Source organism: Bactrocera dorsalis, chromosome 3 (assembly GCF_023373825.1).
Source record: "Bactrocera dorsalis isolate Fly_Bdor chromosome 3, ASM2337382v1, whole genome shotgun sequence".
Lineage (NCBI taxonomy): Eukaryota > Metazoa > Arthropoda > Insecta > Diptera > Tephritidae > Bactrocera > Bactrocera dorsalis.
In genome coordinates, this window is record NC_064305.1 from 68,341,587 (window position 1) to 68,364,454 (window position 22,868).

Below are 22,868 nucleotides of genomic sequence, written 5' to 3' on the forward strand. Positions count from 1 at the left end.
ACCAGGACTAACGGAACCATTTTTAAAATGTAAATATTTTACCATTACTTTTTTAATATTGCATTAGGAAATCAAATGCTGTGTGTGAGCAAATTTGGCTCCAATTTTTGGGTCATACACAACACAACCCCATAACCGATATGAAACAAAAATATATAATAGTTATCTATGACATTTTGTAATTGTGCACTTAACATATAAACATTTTTAATCTCTTTGTTTGTTTCTCATTTTTATGTTAATTAATAAACAGCTAATATATTTTGTTTTTCTCTCATTTATCACGTTAACATTTTCGTTTTAATTGAATACTTGCATATAATAATTTATTGATATGAACGAATTACTAATAAATAGTTAAATAGGCAATATATTAATTAAATTCCTTATTATATATAGATCTATAGCCAATATGTATCATTGTCTATCTGATGTAAAACACACACACATACACTTTTATATAAACATATATACGAGTAGAGTTAGGTATGATATGTAGAAATCTTTTCATAAACGAGTACTCATAAATTCTATACATCAAGGCTCGCATCGGTGCCAGGCGCACGCAACGAACAACCGATAAATGTTAAAAAAGCCCAAGGGACGCTCAAAAACCGGCGCAACGATGCAAGGGGATGTCGATAACACTATTCACATAAATACGCATATAGAAATTTCAACAACAAAAACTCGCATTTACAAACGAGCCGAACATAAGTGGCCCAAGATGAACGCACGAAAGCGAATGAATGCCAATGTTACGCCGACCGAAGCAGCGAAGTAGCAAATATACTTGTTCTCGCGAAACCATTGTTCGAATTTTGTTTTAAATATCCTTGCCGAAACCACTTACAAAACCATCATTTACTAACTAATAGAAATTATCTATGAAAATGTTCATATTGCAAAAGTTTCATAAAAAATTGCAAAGTTTGCATTTGCAAAACAATCTAATAAATATAATTTTCAATTTAATGTATCGATACCTGAATAGTATCTAGTCATCACTGCTTCTGCTGCGCAAACACACGCTTCTCTGCTTTCACTTCTTTTCGTTTTTGCTACTGCGACGCTTCTTCTATTCACTTTTATAGATTTCAGCTTTTAAATTTTTCCCACTTTAAAGTCCGGCCAATGCCGGTTTTTTTCTTCGTCGCATTTAACACAAATACACAAATCAAAGAGTTTTCTTAATTACACTATGCATATATTCAATTAAAATTTTATATCAACCAATTAATAATGTTCACTCCCGTATTTCTTTCGATACAATCTGCCTGCGCCATCAAACCAGAGATGTTCTCTGTTGGAAGAGTGTTTGCTCGTTATTTTTGTGTTCCCTTTTCATGTCAGAATGACATTAGAATGCAAGAACACGAAAACAATGCACAGAGTTGCAACAATTTTCTAAGTCTAATAATTCGTTTTTGTAATTAAAATAAACCTGTTCATAAAAAAATAATAAAAAAAAAAAATACTTAATGAACAATTTAAAATTTCAACAACACAGTATAGGGAAAACTATTTTGATCGAAAAAAAATCATACATTTCTGTAATACCTCAACTTTGTGAAACATTATTTAATAAAATCAGAACTAATAACTTTTAAAACCCATATTTACCTTATTCGGGTGGTGGCTAACGTTCACCTCACTGCGTCTCATTGATTCCATGCAGTCCAAGAAGTGAGGGTGGTTGCTTGCTGCGGGTTCCCACAATGCAACGTTCCCTCATCCACATAAATGTATTGATAATATTTCAAATATTTCGAGGTATAATTTAACTCTGACAATAAATCATTGCAAAACCATTGAATTTTAACTGAGTTGGGCCTTGGCCCAGTGACCAATTTATTCATTTTTAATCTGAAATAGAAAAAAATTTATGAAAATTATATATTTTTTTAAATTTAAACACATTAAAATAAAAAGTATACTAATTTGGTGTGTGGGCATCATATTATTATCGAAAATGAACGTTATTCGAAAAGATTTTATTGTTGAATATCCCATTCGATAAAAATTATTATTTTAATTTAATAAATTTTCTCTAAGACATTCGATAGTATTAAATAATTTTTTTTTTTTGTTACAGACACCATTTACATTTTGGGTGAACTGATAGTTTCGGAAACAAAGTTACAGATCTTCTCGTCCTTACTTCCCAACAATATACCAAAATTTATTCGAGTTGAAGATCATATACTATACATATGTATGAATGCCCTTAACACATATGTATCTTAAGCTCGCCGTCTTCCGTCACCGGCTTTTTACGTAATTCTTTTAAATTTGGCTTTGCTTTAACTGTAGCGGCAGAAAACATTCCTGAAGAAATTTCGAGGAATAGTGCCGAGTTGACAATCCTTGGCTGGATAAAAATGCGGGTCATGAACGGTAACTCTTCCTCGTTGCCGGAGATTATGCATAGCCTGACTGGATGTTCAATTTGACTTTGATAGTGTATGGTGGAAAAATCTTTAAATTAGAATGTAAGAAGGATTTTGGGAGCTACATTATACATCTCAATATCTTATAGCAATTAAAATATAAATTTTATTTATCGATGTATATTAAGGAAAATCGTTGATACGCTTAATTAAAAGCGCAGTAACATTGAAGGTTGAAAAGTGAATATAAAAACAACTACACTTTGGGAAATATTCGTATTTTATTATTCTTAATTAAATCAAATTGAATTATAATAATAATTCCCGAATACTCGTGCACACATAAAATTTACACTTTATAATATACATATATACATCTGTTCATACATACGTTATTTGCATTTAATTTTTCGAATAATATAGTTGTGAAGTTTCCACCTTTTTTTCAAATTTCGGAACTTTTATTCTCTTCAATAGAGAGACAATAGGAGCTTTTATTCTCTGAACTAGCACTTTATTTTTTGACGCCCTTTTGTCACAAATTTTTCGTACTTCGGCACATATGTATACAGTTATTGTATAAGAATTTTTTCCAAACAATAATTGAAACCCAAATTTTTACCGATTTGAGGTAGCTCTTACATTAAAATTAAACATAATATGCACATATACATACAAATATATGTATGTACACACACGATAGATTAAACTCTACAAATTCTATTCAACTATGTGTCTCAATTGAAAAGAAAAAACTTTCTTATTTTGCGAACTAATAAGTATATATCTTACATTTCAATATTATTTGCGAATCCGAGTACCACAATTTATTCCAATTTCAATTTACATTTAATTCGCATAACTATGTGGTTGTGGATATTTTTCACTTTTCGTCTTAATTAATTCTGAATGTGTGTGTTTGCGATTCCACTCTTCGCGTTCATTGTTTAAGTTTAACTTACTGAACACAAACTTTAGTCTGAATATTCATTTCAACCGACAAAAACACAGTACACTTTTATAAAATACGAATCACTTTAATTATTTGATAATCTTTTGAAAATTATTTTATATTTAATAGATCAAATGAACCAATCACACACTCACGTAATGTTCGCCTCCCATTAATTTGTGAATGTATGAATAGAGCAGTTATTCAGGCTCAGTAGAATATTCAGGTTCAAAAGCCGCCACTGAATACAACATAAAATTTCTCTTTTCCCACTACCAATTACTCAGAGAAAATCTCAGAGCTGCCACTTTTGAATTTTAAAGCAAACCAATTAGAGTATTGTATTTTTGCATATTAAACGCGAAACAAACGAAATATGCGGTTAATATATTTATTATTATTTACATTCAGCGAGCTGGCTCCGTTATCAATATAATCAATACACTATACGCTGACGACATATCACATTTCTTGCCATTTTGTTGCAGCAAAGCGCTGAGGATGCAATTAACGTGTTTTGCAATTATACGGTATGATTCCATTGAATGTTAACCCTAATACTTATGTAAGTACATATGTATGTGCAAACACCGATATATGTATGTGGACTTAGGTGGCGTATTTATGGAAAATTCGATTTCTTTTAAATAAACTTTGTTTAATTCTGTTGATGTTAGTTACTAATATTATAACGTTGTAAGTTTTGAAATTACAATTCATTGGATTTAGGATACATTTTGTTGAAAATTACGATACAATTTGATTGCACACACGAAAAATTACCGATTTCTCTTTTCCAACACATTCAGATGTTTAGGGTTCACTTATGTGCAGCAATATAAGGTAAGGTGAATTACTTTTATTTTGGACAAAACAACACATAAATTAATGCATAAGTCGTCCAAACCTTCATAACATTTCGCCAACTTCACTTGCTTTAGTTTAGTTTCAAGGACATAAGTTTTGCCAAATATCTCAGTGTGCCAAAATGCTGGTAGTAACTTAGAGTTTTTAATTAAAGCTGCAGAATTAAACAGTTATATGATTGCAAACTTATTAATATATTTTGCTTTAACGTAGTTAAATTAAGTGTAAAGTCAATAGACTTGCACAATTTTATATGTTCGGCACCGTAAATAGTTTTAATTGGCAGCGAATTGGCGAAACTCTCTTAATTTCGATATAAATCTTTTCAATACAATGCAAGTTCATTTATGCGTTACTGTGAATTTCACACTAGTCAGCTTTTTGTATGGTGCCTTGTCCACAGTTCATTTTCGTCCAATATGGCCATATGAAGAAATCTTTAGATATAAGTTAGTTCAAATTAGAATTTAATGCGATATCATTGGTTATAGTGATACTGAATAAAATAAATAATACTTTAAAGAAAATTTCCATGAACTATTAACACTTTAGCTGGTAAACAAACAAATATTATACAAGAAACAATGCGGAATACACCGCCTGGAGTATACAAAAACACTGCATCAATATTTTTTCTACCGAAGGAAGCACCTATCGAGCAGAACTGGAAAGACCAAACATGTGTGTATAAAAGTATTTATTCATAATAATTTCATAAATGTGCACATTTTACTAAGCAAATAATACGTCATTAGAAGTAAAAAACGTATACATATAATGTAAATAAATTGTCGAGCAAATACAACTGTTAAAAACAGCATTGCTTCATCAACTCTGTTCTGGCGGATGTACCACTGGAGAAAACATAAATGAGAACGCGAAAAAGAACCGCTTGAGCTCAAAAGTTTTAACATACATAGTATGTACTTACGCACGTTGATTTATTTGTATTTCCCCTTATAATAACATATTTACCACGAAATTATATTTGAGATAAATATTGTACTTTTTATTATTATATAAGTAGTTCTTATCGAACAAAATATGTCTATTTTTTATGGAGATTAAATGTTGTATGTACTTTTACATTTAAACATGCATACTTATGTATGTATGTAGAATAAAACTACAACACGTGACATTATTTTCGCTTGCTATCGCTTTTTAGCAGAGGTTCTGACTTCAGTTTTTCCAAAAACACTGGTTGCATGTCAGTGAACCAGGAAATCTCTTCACAACGAGCCTTCACCGGACCATCTTTGCAAGTCAGCCAGTAAGTGCTCATGAGACCTTTGCCCTAAAATAAGATAAATATTATATTACTAATATTATATTTATTTATACGATTTTATATTTATTAAAAATAATTATTAAAAATACTGATAACAGTAATCTAACTCTACTTCTGGTGCGGTAGGGTACTGCCATTTACTTTGGTTTCAGTACATAATTCTAATATTAGGCTGCTTTTTGGAAGTTCAATGAAAACTAAAAGAGAACCTATAACAGAAACAGTTTTTTAACAGAAACTAAATTTTTAACAGAAGCAGAAATTATAACAGAACCTGAGAAGTTACTTCCTTTAAGGGAATCCAATTCATAACAGAAAACCAATAAGAGAAAGATATTTTTAAACAGAAATGGTTTTTTTTAACAGAAACCTATTTTTTAACAGAGCAGATTTTTAGCCAGAAACAAAATAGTTACATTTAATGTAATACTTAAAAGAGTTATCAAATACTTTTTACGGATTTCAATGAACACTAGCATTTTTACGGCATTCATAACAGAAACATAATTTTTAACAGAAACGGAGACTATCTATTAAACTTTTGGCAATTTTTCCGCCTTTCTCTACAGTACGTGTGACTAATAAATTTGCTTCTCACAACAACATAAAATGAAATGAAGTTTCCTCGAATTGGTGGAAACCACTATTTGTCTGAAAAAAGATATTCTTGTAGGGAGGGACATCCTAATTTACGATTACATATGTATTGTATATGTGATTTTGTTCCTAGTCCTTTAGATTTTAATGCAAAAAACTGTGATTTACTTACTTTTACATCAATGAGTCCGCGGTGCTCTGTACGAAAGCCACCAATCCTGTGCAGTGCATCGTTCAATTCATCCGTGATGTGAATTTTGTGGGCTTCACCGGTAGACTCCATGCGTGACGCTGTGTTGACCGTGTCACCAAATAGACAGTAGCGCGGCATTTTCGTGCCGACAATACCAGCGACCACCGGACCAGTGTGGATGCCACAGCGTATTTGTAACGTCCCCGTTGACCGCGGAATTTTGAAAAAAGACGATGCGTCTAGTAAATCAAGCGCCATTGTGGCAATTTCCGAAACATGCTTTTCGCCTGCACAACCCACATATATGTATGTATGTATGTAAGTGTGTGTATATAAGCAAAGGTGTATGTGTGGTCCGCCATTGGTGGAGACAGCGAGCCGGATGCGGAGATTATAGTTGGTTGTCAGGGCAAACGTGAAGTGTTGACGAAACAAGAAACAAGAAAAAATCAAGAAGAAAGAAGAAAAAGGGGTGTTGCTGAGTGCATAATAATTTTCGCTCTACAGAAAGTGACAATTTTTCCAACAAGTTCATTACTTGCACATCAAGCGCACATACACACATGTATGTATGTATGTACAAATTACCAATTTATGTGAGCATATGATACTTGGTGCCTTTGAACTGAATTAGAATGTAAATTAACTGTATATGTATAGACATGTCTACAAATACATAATATAGTATGTTGTTGTAAGCTTAAATTATGCTACTGTTAACTTTTTTATAAACTTCTGAAAGTTATGTTTGCTTGTGATGCAATTTATATAAATTTGTCCATATGTACGTCAGAGTGTGTGTAAATACATATGCCAATATGTTTATAACAGTTACGTACCATTTTTGACTGGCAGTCCTGATGCTACCATATAGGAGTCGCCTATTGTCTCCACTTTGTAAACGTCATAACATTCAATGCGCTCATCAAAAACACGATAAATTGAGTTCAGAAAAGTGACGACCTAAAATATTTTAATTCGGTTATATAATATATAGGTACCTAGATATATGTGAAATTATCTTTCTATAAATAAATGTATTAGGTTAGATCGAAAAAGTGGGATTAGTTCAGAAATGATGAGTTTTCAAGTTGATTTAGAAAAATAATGTTCTTTGCGCTTGATATTTGAAAAATAAAGTACGAAAAGAAAAAAAATCAATGTTTTTGACCCATCCTAATGCACATATATATTTATTAATTGAAGAGCTCTTTCAAAGGGCTTCCGCGAAGCCCAGCTATCTATTTAGTAGTGCTAGCTCATCAGCTTTACAATTTCTTGCGATTACACTATACGCTGGCACGCATACCAGTCTTATCACAAAGCCACTCGATGCTATTGATAGCGAGGTTAGGTACTCCTCGACCAACACTGAACGCACTGTTAAAGAGTTCAAGGCTAGTATCGCAGCTCTGCCATATGAGTGAATGGTTACTTCTCTGAAAGAGGCTGCACTCCGGAGCAGTAGATATGCTGCTAACCTATCATCGATAGCTTGAAACTAGATAATTATTTCAGAGATTCCGTTTTCCGTTTGAGCATTACCTTAAGGTTTTCATTAATTAGTAATAATATATTCCAAGGAAAGGTATCAGAAAATATGAAAATATGTTTTCACGTGAGTCAAGCCTATATTACCGGAACGGACACGGACTTTGTAAGTACTGTCACTGTTGAGTTGACTCAACGACAAATCATTTGAGGAATATTTATTGTCGCTATAAAAACAGTAATAAAGCTATGGACCAGTTTTATATAGCTTAGTTAGTTAAACTCCTAGGAACATCAAGAAGTCCCACGTCAACTACGTCGACGACACAAAACAATATGCCGACCAGACTTCGGACGCAACTGACTTTCGACAGGCACTGACCGCCATTCACAGCGGAGCCATAAACACCTTCACCGACTTCCTCTCAGTGTATGGGGTACTTGGAATCAAACCACCATCAATTGCAGACGGCGAACTCGAGTTGCCGTCGATAATGACCCTTGCTCAGCTTCGTTCTGTATACTGTAGCAATTTAAACTCCTACTTATCCAGAATCGACCCCGACATATTATATATATGTCCAGCGTGCAGAGTGAAATGCATCAGCAACGAGTACCCGCAAGACACTTACCACTTCTTTGCATGCCCAGCTAAGCCTTCACACCTGACACTCCACCTCCAATGGACCAACCCTGCCGAAACAGCACTTTTCATGGGCCTACCGTTGGATGACATCGATGACATATTATCTGAACCTTACCATCCCAATGTGGACTAAATAAGCGTTACAACAACAACAATTATTTTTATTACTTTATCCAATTTTGTCTTAAACGGCACAAAGTATTTTTTATGCCTGAGACAGTCATTCGAATTTGATCTGATCTAATCTTAGAATTATAGCTATTAAGATCTTATGAGGTGGCGAAATATGAAAGTATCATTATTACTAATGGTTGAAATACTTAAAGCCGATTAGGATCTGCGCTGTACTAGAAAACCGGGTGGCTCTACATATAATAAAAATTTTCACCTTAGAATAAAGTTCAGCAATACTTCCAAAACTTATGAGTTTAGCTTCGACCAAAATTTTTATCTCTGATCTATGAAGAAAATACTATAGATACACTTAAAAGTACTCGGCTATAGCATCGTCATGAGACTTTGAAGGAACTCTTTTGCCGAACACATAAATATTTTTGAAGAAAACTCACCCCCTTTGAATAACCCTCATAAAAACTGAAATCATAGAAGGAGTTACCACTAACCTCCAAAGGTGTACATCTTGCAGCTATCTCTGTGAAACCGACGATATCGCTGAAGTAAACGGTTACAGCTTCATACATTTCAGCGGGTACCTGAGAGCGGAGTAAAATAGCAACGTAAGATATAAAATTATTTGTTATTTAAGCAATTAACTATAAATTATGACTTATCAGATAAATTAACTTAGCTTAGCTTAATTTAACATAACTAATTGATTTTTTGGAGTTTTTCTCTTGGATCTCTAGTTCAACTTCATGTTTCTCGTGATTTGATTCTCTTAGACATTCAAATATCATAAAAAAAACTTTGTTTCCGCTTTTCAGCGAAGCTTGCTTCGATATAAATAATAATTGGTTTAAATAATATGTTTTTTGTTCCGCAAATGTCAAAGTCTATCCTTCAGCGTCAGTATCAATTCAATTTATCAACAATTCATACATGATATATATGTAGGTATTGTTTATGACTACCATACTTTCATCTTTTGTGTACGGCTGTTCGAATGATAGTTTTACCTGTTGTGTTTGTTTTAGCTGCATGGCAACACTGGGCGGGAGCATTTGGAATAGTAGAGAATCACTTTTCCGCTTCTCCCTTTTCAATTCCTTGGCTTTCTGTGCGAGATTGACGGCATACATCTTGTAGAAAATATCGAACAAGAAATATAACGGTTATAATGACAGTAAAACAAGAAAAAACGCAAATATAAAAAAAAAATTACAAGAGCTTTGATCGGTCAGTTTGTATGGCAGCTATATACAATAGTGGTCTAATCTGATACATACAAGTTATAGTTGTCCGATATCACAAAAATGATTCGACAAATGAGCAGATTCTTGATGACAAAAGGACGGGTGCAAAATATCAGATAGATACCTCAAAAACTGTGGGACTAGTTCGCATATATACAGGCAGAGGGACGGACAGACGGACTTGACTTAATCGACTCAGCTCATAATGCTGATCACTTATATACATATGTACATAAAGGGTCTCTGACGTATCATTTCGAATGTTATATACATCGTGGCAAACTTAATACATCCTTTTCGTGATAAAAACTAGTATTATGAGGAAAAAGATTATCACTTTACTAACTATATCTTTTTACCTGTATAGTTGCGGCAGCATTCTTGACTAAGATTATAATAATTGGCGAAACACATAGAACGACGACCAAGATAGCTATGCCCACCGCCTCTTTATTAGCAGCCTCCGCGAGTGTTGTATCGACATATTCTCTGTTGGTTAAAAAAATTATATTTGTATTTTTATTATTATATAATATAGTTCTGTAGAATTATTACATACTTCATAACCGAAGTAAGAATCCAAAATAACTTAAATTTAACGAGTCTTTGGTTGTTTCAGTTCTATCCTTAGTTTAAAGAGATGAAGTCTCTATGGATAATATTATATTCTACTGTTCCAAACAGTCTCTAGGTATATCCATCCTAATAGGAATCAGAAAAGTTAAAGACTAGTGATTGAATACAACGACTTAAGAAAGCTTGAGATCCAAAGACATGTCTCTTCTAATTTTGTGCTAAAATAACGAATGTGTGGTCTTCTATTTGGTACGTAGGGTAGTACGTATATCCATATCTCTTGCGTTTATATCGCTGCCGCTGAAGATTATCGAGCTGATTCTAAGATCTAAGAACCGAATCAAATTGCAATGCAGAGCTTTGAGCTCTTTCAAACAGTTTTACGTAACGCAAAAAATTTTCCTAAACACCTCTTTTTTTTTACCAGCGATCAGTCAGCAAATTTTTAATCGATGCGATCGAATCAAATCCGGTCTCGATGTAATAGATTGGATTTATTTTTTTAGAATTAAATATAACTTTTTTACGACCCGCCTTACTTTAACTAATATATTTACTTGATTTTGATCCGTAGCGCCTTCTGTAATATCCGTAAATCATCCGTAAAATTGTGCATAGTATCGTAATATTGTATAGCATTCCGTTCGTCTGAAACACCTTGTTTGTTTTTAAAAACATTTATGTTCCTGTAAAGGAATTAAGAGCATATATTTCATTAAATATTTTAATTATATGTACATTTTGCAGCCCTTATAATACTAACATCGCTTTCAGCCTCTTGTATTTGTCGGTCCTGGTTATGTTCATATACATTGGCCTCAAACTGGGCACATAATTTAGCGTTGAGTTGATAAGTTCACGTGATAAAAACTCGTAGCGAATGAAGGAAACCAACGCATCCAAGCCCAAGTAACCGCGTCCATAATATTTAGTGCCAAAAGAAGCAGCAATGTTCTGACACTCAATACTTTTTAAGAGATTTTTGAAACCAATCAGGTAGCTAATGAAAATAAATTTTTTTTTATGATAGATAACTGTATTGATGTTATTTACCGCCAAACGCCACTGTTATCCGTTTCCTTTATTTGTTCAGTGAGGTGATGCAGTAGAGCGCGATTTATTGCCGTGTACCAATTCATAACATCCGTTATTGAACTATCTTCGGGTTCTGAGCGCACACGATCTCTAAACGTTATAATCGTTCGAAAAAGAAAGTTATATTAGAAAAAAAAAGTATTTTTTCAGATGAAATCCTAAAGTGTTAGTGGGTTTAACTTGAACATTCGGTTGGTGCTCTCCTTTCTATCTATTGAGTCCCCAAACAAGTGACCGATGGTGGATTTTTGTCTTCGGAAAATGTTAAATGTTAGGCCTGTCTACGTCAACGTTACTATGTTTTTTGAACTCGGAAGTAACTTATTTTAGGTGTTATTATTAACAATTATTTCGAGGAATTACAGACTGACTCCCCCGACGGTAATTTTAAACTGTTTTGAGAATTTGAGTGCTACTGAATTTGTTGGAAGGCTTTGCGTGCAATTGAACTTACCCAAGGAAGATTTAAAACTCGCGTGTTTACCATTACGACTTCCCGAGTTAGGTGATTTTCAAACATCTTAAAATGTATGTGCTCAAATCGAGTAATTCGTGGTCAACCAGATTACAGAGACTAGAGCAATCCTTAAAAGCAGAAACCTTCATTTTAATGAGAGAGCTATGGCTCATTTATTCTCAGGTACAAATCACTCAGCGTGTGTTACTTTTATGATAGAAAAATAGTATCTAAATGAGACTACGAATAGCTATAGGTTTGGCCAATGAAATGTCATAAAAACTTTTTCCTATTCGAAAAGATTTTGTGATTTTCAACCTTATAGGTAACTCAAACTATTTAATTTTCTAAAATTATTTAAATGAAAACTTTTCTGAACCCATCTTTTTATATATTTTTCTATTTGTCGCAGATATAAAATAATATGCGATAAGTTGCTAATGACCCGGCTAACGTCTTTTGACAGAAAACAGGTTTCAAGCACTTCTCAAAGATATTTTTATAATAATAAATCTTCATTGATAGAATTACCTGAATTCATTTAAACGATTTTGAAATTCCGTCCGATTAAGCATAACCTCAAAATCTTCATCTTCATCTGGCAATGTGGGTACACTAACTTCATTCCATGTTGTCAGATTATTCAGAGCATTGTCGGTTATAGCGAATCTCCGTGTTAAATTTGATCTATTAAAATTATTGATAACAGCTTGATTAAGTTTTGGTATGAAAATATTTTCAAATGAATGTAAGATTTGACTAAACTATCAGTTCATTGCAGTCTCAAGGCTCAAATTGACGTCCTATAGTTTGATTAAGTCGAAAGGCTGGCAATATCCTTTTAACACATAAAAACTGTCTATTGGCAGATTGGATCTGATAAGTGCTTTTGATACTCATTTTGGAACAACCCGAGTTTCTTGATACTAAACTCTTTCTTATTCTAAGGTTGAGAGATCATATATCTAGCACATACAATATGCATGTACATATATAAAACCACTGGTGTCTATTGATATCATTAGAAATTAAGAATACTATACTCGTATTATATTTATTTCTCAATTATATAATGGGGGCGGGAAAATGTCTGTCGAAAACTTGCCAACAGGTACTACTTTGAGCTATGAGGGCGAACACGAAGATATCTTCTTCTTCTTTATTGACGCAGACAACGCTTACGCGGTTATAGCCAAGCTTACAACAGCGCGCCAGTCGTTTTTCCTTTTCGCTGTTTGGCGTCAATTTGGAGGTTCCAAATTTGCCAGGTCCGTCTCCATCTGATCCTTCACAACAAAGTGGAGGTCTTTCTCTGCTTCCCCCGGCAAAGTACTACTCAGAGCTTCAGTGTTTTCACTCATTCGAACGACGACCTAGCAAGCGTAGCCGCTGTCTCTGAAATCGCTGAACTATGTCCTGTCTTCGTATATCTCCTACAGCTCATCATTCCATCGACTGCAGTATTCGCCGTTGCCAATGCGCTATAGTCTTTTCCGCAGAAGGTTTTCGTACGCTCGTAACGCCGACTCACCAGATGTTGTCGTCGTTCATGCCTCTGCATCTTGTAGAAAGCGGATAATGAGTGACCATTCATTCTGGCATATACTAGCAGCTAATCTGAAACGCATCTTTATCTTGAGTTTGAATGAATTGTTTGTATGATAGCTATATGCTATAGTGGTCCGATCTCATATGATGTTTTGAACAAAATCTATGCAAAATTACTTGAAGATAATTTGTCAAATACAAAAGTGTTCCACACCAGGACTTTTTTTATAGATCAGTTCAGATGGCAGCTATATTATACATAAAGTCTATAGTACGATAAAAACCCTATAAAAATTAGCTCACCGTTCTATATTGCCATTGGTGAAGATATAAAAGGACACTTCTGAACGCTCCAGCTGTAGACGAGTCACAACTTTTCCCAAGTTTGTAGCTATTGTTACCTTTCAAAAACAAAAGTTAAGCATGTAATAAAATAAATATGAGAAATGTTAAGATCATTATTGATAAACAAAAAAAAGAAATTGTGAAAAGAGTAGAAATATGATTTTTGTAGATATTTGTCCATACTTTTATTCTAATTTGGGTTGGTTCATAAGTCCGAGATCGCTGCTCGAATGTAACCTTTATCCCGTTTTATATATATAAGTGCTATGAGGTTACACTTTACATATGATATTAGAAAGATAAGATTTCGTGTTAAAAAACGTATCAGATAGTTTTGTGATTACTTGACTCAGTATTGTTTGGGTACGTGCTAAAAATGGACATCAACAAAGAGAAAGTATTTCTTCGATAAGAGAGTAAACGCAAGAATGGCGGTTAAAAATGTGAATAGGATCTATGGTTCTGATAATATGTTAAAGAGGTAAGACGCTCTGTAAAGCCAGTTGTCGAAAATCGATAAAAGATTGAAAATCGTCGCGTCCGACCATCATGTCAGCATTGTGTTGAGCTAAAGCACAAGAACCGTTTGTAACTATTTAAATAAGGTTGGATCCATAAAAAAAGTGCTTAAAACGTCATGAACCGAATTTCCACTTGCGAATCGCGATTCAACGCAACAAATTCGATCTATTTCTGAAGCGGTTAGTTAGTGGTGATGATAAGTGGATCACTTTCGACATGAAACCAAAACGGTTGTCCGAAACGCGCTGAGGCCGCGAAAACGATGACGAAGTCATGAAGGTTGTGCTATGTGTTTGATGGGATTAGCAGGGAAACCGCAACTCCAAACTCTTAATTTGTCCGGTACTGTTAGAACTTGGATCGTCTTAAAGAAATAATCGTTCAGGACCGGCAAGCTTAGGCGAGTAATTGTCTTCCATCTGGACAGCACCAGGGCACACATCGATAGTGACTAGCCAGAAGCAAAGTTGGGAGGTTCTTATACATTCAATTGGCACAAAGTGATCATTCAAACTACATTGATTTAACACTCAATTTACTGCAAAAATAACTGATTTTTTTACTATACCTACATATAAATATTAGAATGTATGTATATCTACTACTTCTCCGTGTTTAGCTGCAAGTTGTAGTTAACCTTTCTATTTGATTTTCTAATTAATCTTCAATCAGTCTTATTTAACTTTGCTGTAAGGCAAAGTCTAAGTTACAAACATAAATGCAAAGAAGAATACTTATGTCTATATGTACAGAAGGGCGCGATTGGAGCGATAAATTTTAATTTGATTGTATTGCCTCATCATTCTTTGTACAATACTAATGAAGATAAAAACTGTAGAGGAAAAATCTCTGTAGGGACAATTGCAAGACGTTTAGTCTTAAGTACTAACCGGTTTAAAGCACCTACAAAGTAGGATAGGATATTTTAGAAACTGTTTTACAGTCTCAACGTCCTTACGCTACGTACACATTTTTCGAATAACTTTTTCGAGTATAAAGACAGGGTCTACCAACGAAAACGACGTGATGTTAAAATGGAAAAAAAAAATATTCAAATTTGGTCAAAGTGACTATGACTCCGTTTGCTTATCTCCACCAGTTCTCGCCAATCGTTTATATTAAACAGTTAAGCAAGAGCTAAGTCCGGTGCAAAAGAACATTTTATACACATGCAAGAATCAAAGTGAAATACTTAAAACGTCAACCAGAGGATCGAAATCCCAGCAATTTTTTATATACATATGTATATCGCTCATTTGCTGCAAGATCGGCATAAGTCAAAAAAATCGCTTTTCCAAAAAACGCGTTTAAAGTTTTCAACTGACTACAACCTTACACGGTGACTCCAACCTTACACCTCTTCTCAAGCGGAGCATATAAGAGGTATTCATATGAATTTTTCACTCAACATGAAGTATGATATAACGAACAATTCTGCAGCATTAACTCAAAAATCACGTTTTTTGATTTATGCCGGTCTTGTAGCAAATGAGCGATATGTACTCTATATAACTATATGTAGTCTATGGAAGTTGTGGTAGTATCGACCGGATTTTGCGTTTTTTCCCAATATAACCTACTATTAACATGCTATTTACTAAAAATCAATCATAAGTAGACTTGTAGAGTAAAGCCAGCCGGATGTTCGTAAATCCTGATATTAGTTACATAGGGGTTAGGCCAAGTTTTCGCTCAAAATTATCTATTTTAGGCACACACTGTTATGAATAAAACACGCTCTCTAATTTTCATTGAGATAACTCACATATTGACCGATTTATGCGGTACAAAGTCACCCGGAAGTTCGAAAATCTTTATATTAGATATATGGGAGCTTAGGGAAGTATTAGCCTGATTGCCCATTTTTGACAAACAGACATACTATTGTCAGAGAAGGATTATTCCTGAATTTCAATTATATATATCACACATTGACCGACATTTTCGATCAAAAATCAACTATAGGTATCGGGGTCTAAATATTCGGTACCTAGGGGCTGGAATAATTTATGTCGGATTTAAAAAATTGTTGGTCGTAAGTTGGCATACATTAAAGGTATTATTCGTGCAAAGTTTATATTATTTTATTAATTTATTCGTTATTTGTATAGTGGAAAATGAAAGAATCATTGTATTATACTATATGGCAAGTAGGCGTGGTTGTTGTCCGATTTCGTCCAATTTCGTAGTGAGACATAAGAATAAGAGAATAATGTTATAATTTTGTCGAAATCCGTTGGTTGGCTCCCGAGATATGGGATTTCACCAAAAAGTGGGCGGTGCTACTCCCATCGTCCAATTTTCACACCGGCTTCCATTAAGCCTTCTAATACCATATCCGAGGTAAAATTTAATGTCTCTGGCTAGTTGTTTTTAAGACAACCGTTATATGGGGAGTGAATGGGGTTATCTTCCGATTTCATACAAAGGTACTAATCATGTAGATTTATATCATAATTTGGTCCTTGGTTATGGCACTTTATAGTTTTTTGGTTAATAATTCGGTTTTGTGGGCGTGGCAGTGGTCCGATTACGCCCATCTACGAACTCGTAGTTTTTTGTACTAAAGAACCCGCCTACCACGTTTTATCAAGATATTTCAATTATTAATCAAATGCAGCTTGCACCGACGGACGATGGACGGACGAAAAAACAGACAGACTGTTACCCGGATTTCAACTTTTCTCCTCATCCTGATCTTTTATATATATGTAATCCTATATCTATCTCGCTTAGTTTAAAGTTATACGTATAACCGTTAGGTGAACAAAACTATTAAATCCCGTAGCAACAAGTTGCGAGAATATAAAAAAAAGTTTGGACAGACGGACATTTACTTTACAAGTGGCAAACGTCTAGTCGGCAGCATACTGCAGTCACAATGAGTGATAGAAAAGCCATTACCACTAACTTCTTACCACATTTTTTTATATGGTACATACATATAAACATACAAACACGTAGGACCTTGCGACAAGGTAACACTCACCTGCGTCTCAATGTCAGCCACTTCTGCTCTGTAGTCAAGAATTTCTCGCAAAATAACTGATGTTTGAACAATCAGCGCAAGTATTGGAATGAATGGCAAAATTATCATCTGAAATACACAAACAAATAAAATCAGTAATAAATTCTCATTAATTAGTTCAATATCCAAAAGAGAGAGAGAGAGACAGAAATCGTTTTAATTTTCTAAAGAAAATACAATAGTCAAATAAAGAGGCAACACTAAAAACTGTAATGGGAGAATTTATAAGCGGTTATGTGTTTGAGAGTTTTTTTAATACATGTGGAAGCCGTTATAGGCAATTGTCATGAGTCGGTGATAGGCTCGACTTCTATTTTTTTTCTTCGGAATTTTTTTCGTACAAAAATTTGCTTAGAAAGAGGTTTGTCTTTTATTTTTTGCTCTCCTAATTATTTTTGTCTCATCTATATTATTTTGGATCCTTAAAGTAATAAATTATGTACATGTATACGAAGAAAAGAGTAAGCAAAAACTTCACATTCGACCAAAAGTCGTGGATTTTGAGTCAAGGAGGTACGGAGCTTTGATATTAATTTCGTAGCCATTTATAGCCGAACTAGGTCAGTGAAAAGAGGATCAACACACACCACCTTTTCGTCAATTTCCAAGCAGCTTTTGACAAAGGTTTCTGTAGATTGGACAGAGAGGTGAAGCAAATGGGTCTGGTGGTGACCAAGACAAAATAACGCTGTGCACGTCCTGTTAACAGTGATAACTTCGAAGTTGTAGATAATTTCGTCTATCTTGGAACCATTATTAACACCAACAACCACATCAGCCTCGAAATCCAACGCAGAATAGTTCTTGCCAACTAGTCCTGCTATATTGTGCAGAGGCATGGACGATGACAACATCTCATAAGTCGGCGTTTCGTGTTTTCGAAAGAAAAGTTCTGCGGAAGATTTATGGTATCGGCAACGGCGAATACCGCACTTGATGGAACGATGAGCTGTACGAGATAGTGGTATAGTGTACAACGACAATGATATAGTTCAACAAATTAAGGGACAGCGGCTACGTTGGCTAGGTCCTGTCGTCCGAATCGATGAAAAAAACTCCAGCTCTGCCAGTATTTGACGCAGTACACGCCGGGGAAAGCACCTGAAGAACCTGACTATACTTGGAATCTCCAATTGGCGCCAAACAGCGATAAGGAAGAAAGACTGGCGCTCAGTTGTAAACTTGGCTATAATCGGTGTCTACGCAAATAAAGAAGAAGAATGAAAGTTGTTGACAAATTAACCTAACTTCCTATTGAAGTTCATAACGATAAAAACTTGAATGATCAATATCAAAAACACCGCGCCTTAAGAAGTATCACTCAAAACGAAGTTCAGACGAATTTAAGCACACCTTATACTAAGTTTAAAAGTAAATCATTATTTGGGAGCACTTACTTGCATCAGCTGTATGCGTCGTCCCGTTTTTATTGCCGGATTACGTGCAGCTGCACTACAGCATTTGCCTTCCACCGCGGTCGAAACATCCTCCGAACTGACCGATCGTATGGACATTTTATCCAAATGGTTGGACACTTGTAGATTCGGCTGGATGTGCAGATGCTTGTGCTGTATGTTATTGTGTAAAGTGTTATCAGTTAGCATATTGTCGTGGTTAGGATGATACTGCTTTAAACTAGAGTTTGTGCTCGTATTAAGCGTTTTTCCCTCAGGCAGCGAGGTGGGAGTTTGAAAAAAACTATTGTCGGTTATGTCAATTTTGATACTTGATAACCCTGCTCCAGCGTCATTTCGTGCCAATTTTCGTTGTGCATCAGCAGAGGTGGTAATAGCGACCTCCATATCTTTTCGTGGATGACGATCTTGGGTTCTTGGTGGCGTTGCCATCTTAATATGTGGATTAACTTTTGATTTCTAACAATTGTAATTACGCTTGTGATGCTGGAAATGCGGAAGTATGCTGTCTTAAACTAATTCGAAATTGTTTATATCCTGTAAGAAAATAAACAGAACTTGTTGCATAACTGGTACCGGTCGATCTAATTTTTAAGTCCGGAAATATTGGTGGCCACGTAGGATATTCTTAAATACAACGGAAATGACAGACAATTAACAATTAAAGAATGATAGAAATGGGGTAACTAATGCTAGAGATATTTAATATCCAGTAGTGCATTCTCGGACTCGGAGATTTGTTTCTACCGCGGGGGAAAGTGGCTTGTATGTGGTTTAGAGAAATGAAAAACGACCAATATAGATTCTATTCTTGTATTTGGAACGAAACTCGCACAGTGAAAATCAAGACTGTTTGTTGACTCTTTTCCTTCGCTGGCGATCGTTAAAAATTGGTTCGAGTTTCAAAGTGGCGAGTCACATTCAGGTGCCTCTAAACGTCCAGTCGGAACAGTGAACCTCGCCCGGCTAACCTGCTACGAAAAAGGCGAATACTGTCCTTTTGGACAGAAAGGTGTGATCTATACCATCGACTTAAAGTAGGGCCAAACGGTTACAGCGCTCTACCATGTTGTATTAGTGGCACGATTCGAATCCGAATTGTATAAAAGTACTGTTCTGCCATAATAACACTCCGGTTCACACCACGCCCATAGTTACTGCTAAATTGGTTAAGTTAGATTACGGGCTGATTCCCCATCCGCCACCCTATTATTCTAGTAAGGGCAACCTCACCAACTATTAATTAAGCATAATGACATCTATTACCCTCCATGTTAGGCTTCTAATAATTCCCCAGCTATCGAATATTTATTTATAAATTTCGCGGAAATGGAGAAAACGTGTGAATGCGTCGGATAAGACTTGATAGCCACTTTCCATTGTAGAAATCAACTTTGTTGCACATTCCCTTGCCCAGATATACATATGTATGTATGCATGTATGAATGAGTGCATGGCCATATGCACGCATATGTTTATTATGTGATGAATTCCTGTCAAATAGGTTAGCACGCTGCTCTATCTAGCGCGTATTTTTGTACTATATGTAGATGTGCATGTGCAGTTAGTATCAATTATACAAATTGAAAGAATTGCAGAATGTGGCGCGCAGCCACAAACATTCATTCATATGTGCTGATATAAAGTAAATACCGTTTGCTGCTATTATATGGTAAGACAAGTTAAATTCCCTGAGAAACCTTCTAACGGTGTGTTATTAACTTCCGCAACGTCATGTGTTCGAAACTGGTTCAAATGAATTTCGAAAAAACGAATAACGGCAAAAGGTAGTGTCAAACTGCCGACGGTTATTTATTTTAGCGATAAAATGTCAAGACGGAGTGAAAATACAAAGTAGTAACAAGCCAAGGCCGTACCTGAATGGATGAAAACACTCGAACTGTGAGAGTATTTGACGCAGCACCTGCCGGGAAAAGCAGAGGAAGAGGAAGACCCCTACTTCGTTGGAAGGACCAGGTGGAGAAAGACCTGGCTATACTTCGAATCTCTAATTGGCGCGAAACACCGAAAAGGAAGAACGACTGACGCTCTAAACTCGGCTATCTCTACACACTCTAAAGTCGTTGAACTGGTATGAAAGAGTATTCTCACCCGAAAATCCAGACTGGGAACCTGTAGGAAGGAGCTCCACTTTTGTTTAGCGGTCAAAAAGTTTGGAAGAACCCTTCTGGTTAGAAATCCAAAGAACTATTTATACTCAGCAAGTTTGACCTTACAGTTGCAGGCGTTTGAACCGAATTCTTTCCATTGAAGCACTGATGCTAAAAACGGGATTCCAAATGTCAAATTGATCTGGAGGCAAGTTGTAAACATGTGTCTTCCTGGCAAACTGAGGTTGAAATATCTTAAATCTTACACATTCCATGCATCGGAATAATTGACTGGACTCGGTATTAGTCGTCTCAATAAATTTGTAATCGGCTTCAAATGCTTAGTCAATGCATGAGCATCTTTTTATTGATACTTATGAGTTTTTTTTTGGCATCACAAAGGACCGATGTTTCAATTGTCTAAGTGAGATTACTGTAATATTCGTCGCGGTTATCAATCAATGTAACATAACCTAAAACTTACTGACATATATAGTAATATATTTCTATGTACTATATGTGTCATTCAAACATGAATGTACATCTTTGAAGGATTCTAAAATGCGATCCACATTTCAGTTTTTGGTTCGCTTTGAAAGCTTTTATAGCTTCTTGTGAGCTCCTGTGACGACACACGCCCGCAGAATGGGGCTGACAGATCGAAAACACTACGGGAAATCTTTAGAGCAAGACAGCAGGGGAACAATGGAGCATCTCTTGACCACTTGTCCCGCATAGGTAAGACTACGTTGTAAGCATCTATGGTCCCCACAGTATGATACACTTAAGAAAGTATCGATAGTGAGACCCCAGAGTCTGTTAAAATCTGCGTTAATCGCAGGTACCTTAAAGGATGACTACTCCTCATGGACATAGCAACTGAACTCCATCTGATATCGCAAAGGAACAAAACTGGTCTAAGCGTGGCTTATTGTCCTACCAGATTAATCTAACCTAACCCAAACTAACCTTATGAGCTCAATTAGAAGAACTTTGCTTTTGATATTTAATTTGAGATTGGATTGACTGAAATTCAAAAAAAAATTATTTTTAAATTTCGGTGTAATTTTTTTGCCTGTCAAATCTACGGGTCACCCTAGTGATTGGTCCTGACGCTGCCGCCGCAAGCGATCTATTTGATGGAAGGTTATCTAAAGTGTATTGCCCTTTATAAAAACAGCAAACTCTTTTTGAATATATAAGCATACATATACATATATATATATTTGTTTTTAATACATACACATATGTATGTATGTACATAGTATTACTGCCAGGATGACTAGTTTTTCTTCCAACCAATCAACTCATCAAGGTGATTATGGTGAATTCTGCTCTTAGCTATCCACATGTGACACATACATATATGCATATATGTCGATATTTATACATATGTATGTATATATCAATATTTGTGCGTAAAAACACAACGTTAGACAAATAGTATGTTGTTTTTTTCTCGGCGCTTGTCTATTGACTCTTCGTGGGGTGGGCGCGTATACATATGGACACATGTCGTATATACTTAGGTGTGTCATTATTTATAATCATAATCATACATATGAATGCGTGATAATTCGTTTGATTAAAAACAGAATTACATTGAAAGCTACATTTAGCCCGTTTGCACTTCTGCACTTTTTCGCAATGCCAAGTGACGCGTCGACTGCTTTTATGGCTGCTTGTTATTATTGTTCGCCATTTCATGTCAATTGCTTTGGTGCTTGTGTTAAGCCGACTTTGAGGCACATATGTACATATTTATTTGTATCCTGTACCATATTTTCGATTTACTTTTTATTTTGGAAAAGGATTGGTCCTTTATTTCTCTTCTTCTTCCTTTTTCTTTCACCAAATTTCGGGTTAATTAACTTTTTTATGTATCAAACACACTGTATTTTTTACTCAAAATATTTAACCCGTTTTGATTTAATATCGGAAAACGACCCAAATTTTTGAAATTTTTCACGT

The 22,868-nt window shown here is 35.1% G+C and overlaps 1 protein-coding gene across 6 annotated transcripts in view; it reads right to left on the bottom strand.

The window, feature by feature from the left end:
- The window catches only part of LOC105228903 (zinc finger protein 608), a 38,707-nt gene that overhangs the window by 12,732 nt on the left and 3,107 nt on the right, over nt 1–22,868 (bottom strand). Inside the window, exons 2-15 of one of the 6 annotated variants that reach the window (XR_007422076.1) lie at nt 18,769–19,323; nt 17,333–17,440; nt 13,780–13,877; nt 12,460–12,615; nt 11,430–11,561; nt 11,140–11,376; nt 10,934–11,062; nt 10,160–10,289; nt 9,564–9,686; nt 9,051–9,140; nt 7,130–7,253; nt 6,270–6,577; nt 3,183–5,506; nt 1,680–1,866 (exon numbers count right to left, since the gene is read on the bottom strand). Coding sequence is in view for 4 of the 6 variants with exons in the window: in XM_049450935.1 (XP_049306892.1) it covers nt 1,624–1,674 (51 nt within the window). In the remaining 2 variants the exon portion in view is untranslated. Of the gene's footprint in view, nt 1–1,623; nt 1,867–3,182; nt 5,507–6,269; nt 6,578–7,129; nt 7,254–9,050; nt 9,141–9,563; nt 9,687–10,159; nt 10,290–10,933; nt 11,063–11,139; nt 11,377–11,429; nt 11,562–12,459; nt 12,616–13,779; nt 13,878–17,332; nt 17,441–18,768; nt 19,407–22,868 lie in introns of those variants that run through there. The other 5 variants (XR_007422077.1, XM_049450935.1, XM_011208910.4 and 2 more) reach the window with 5 other exon arrangements.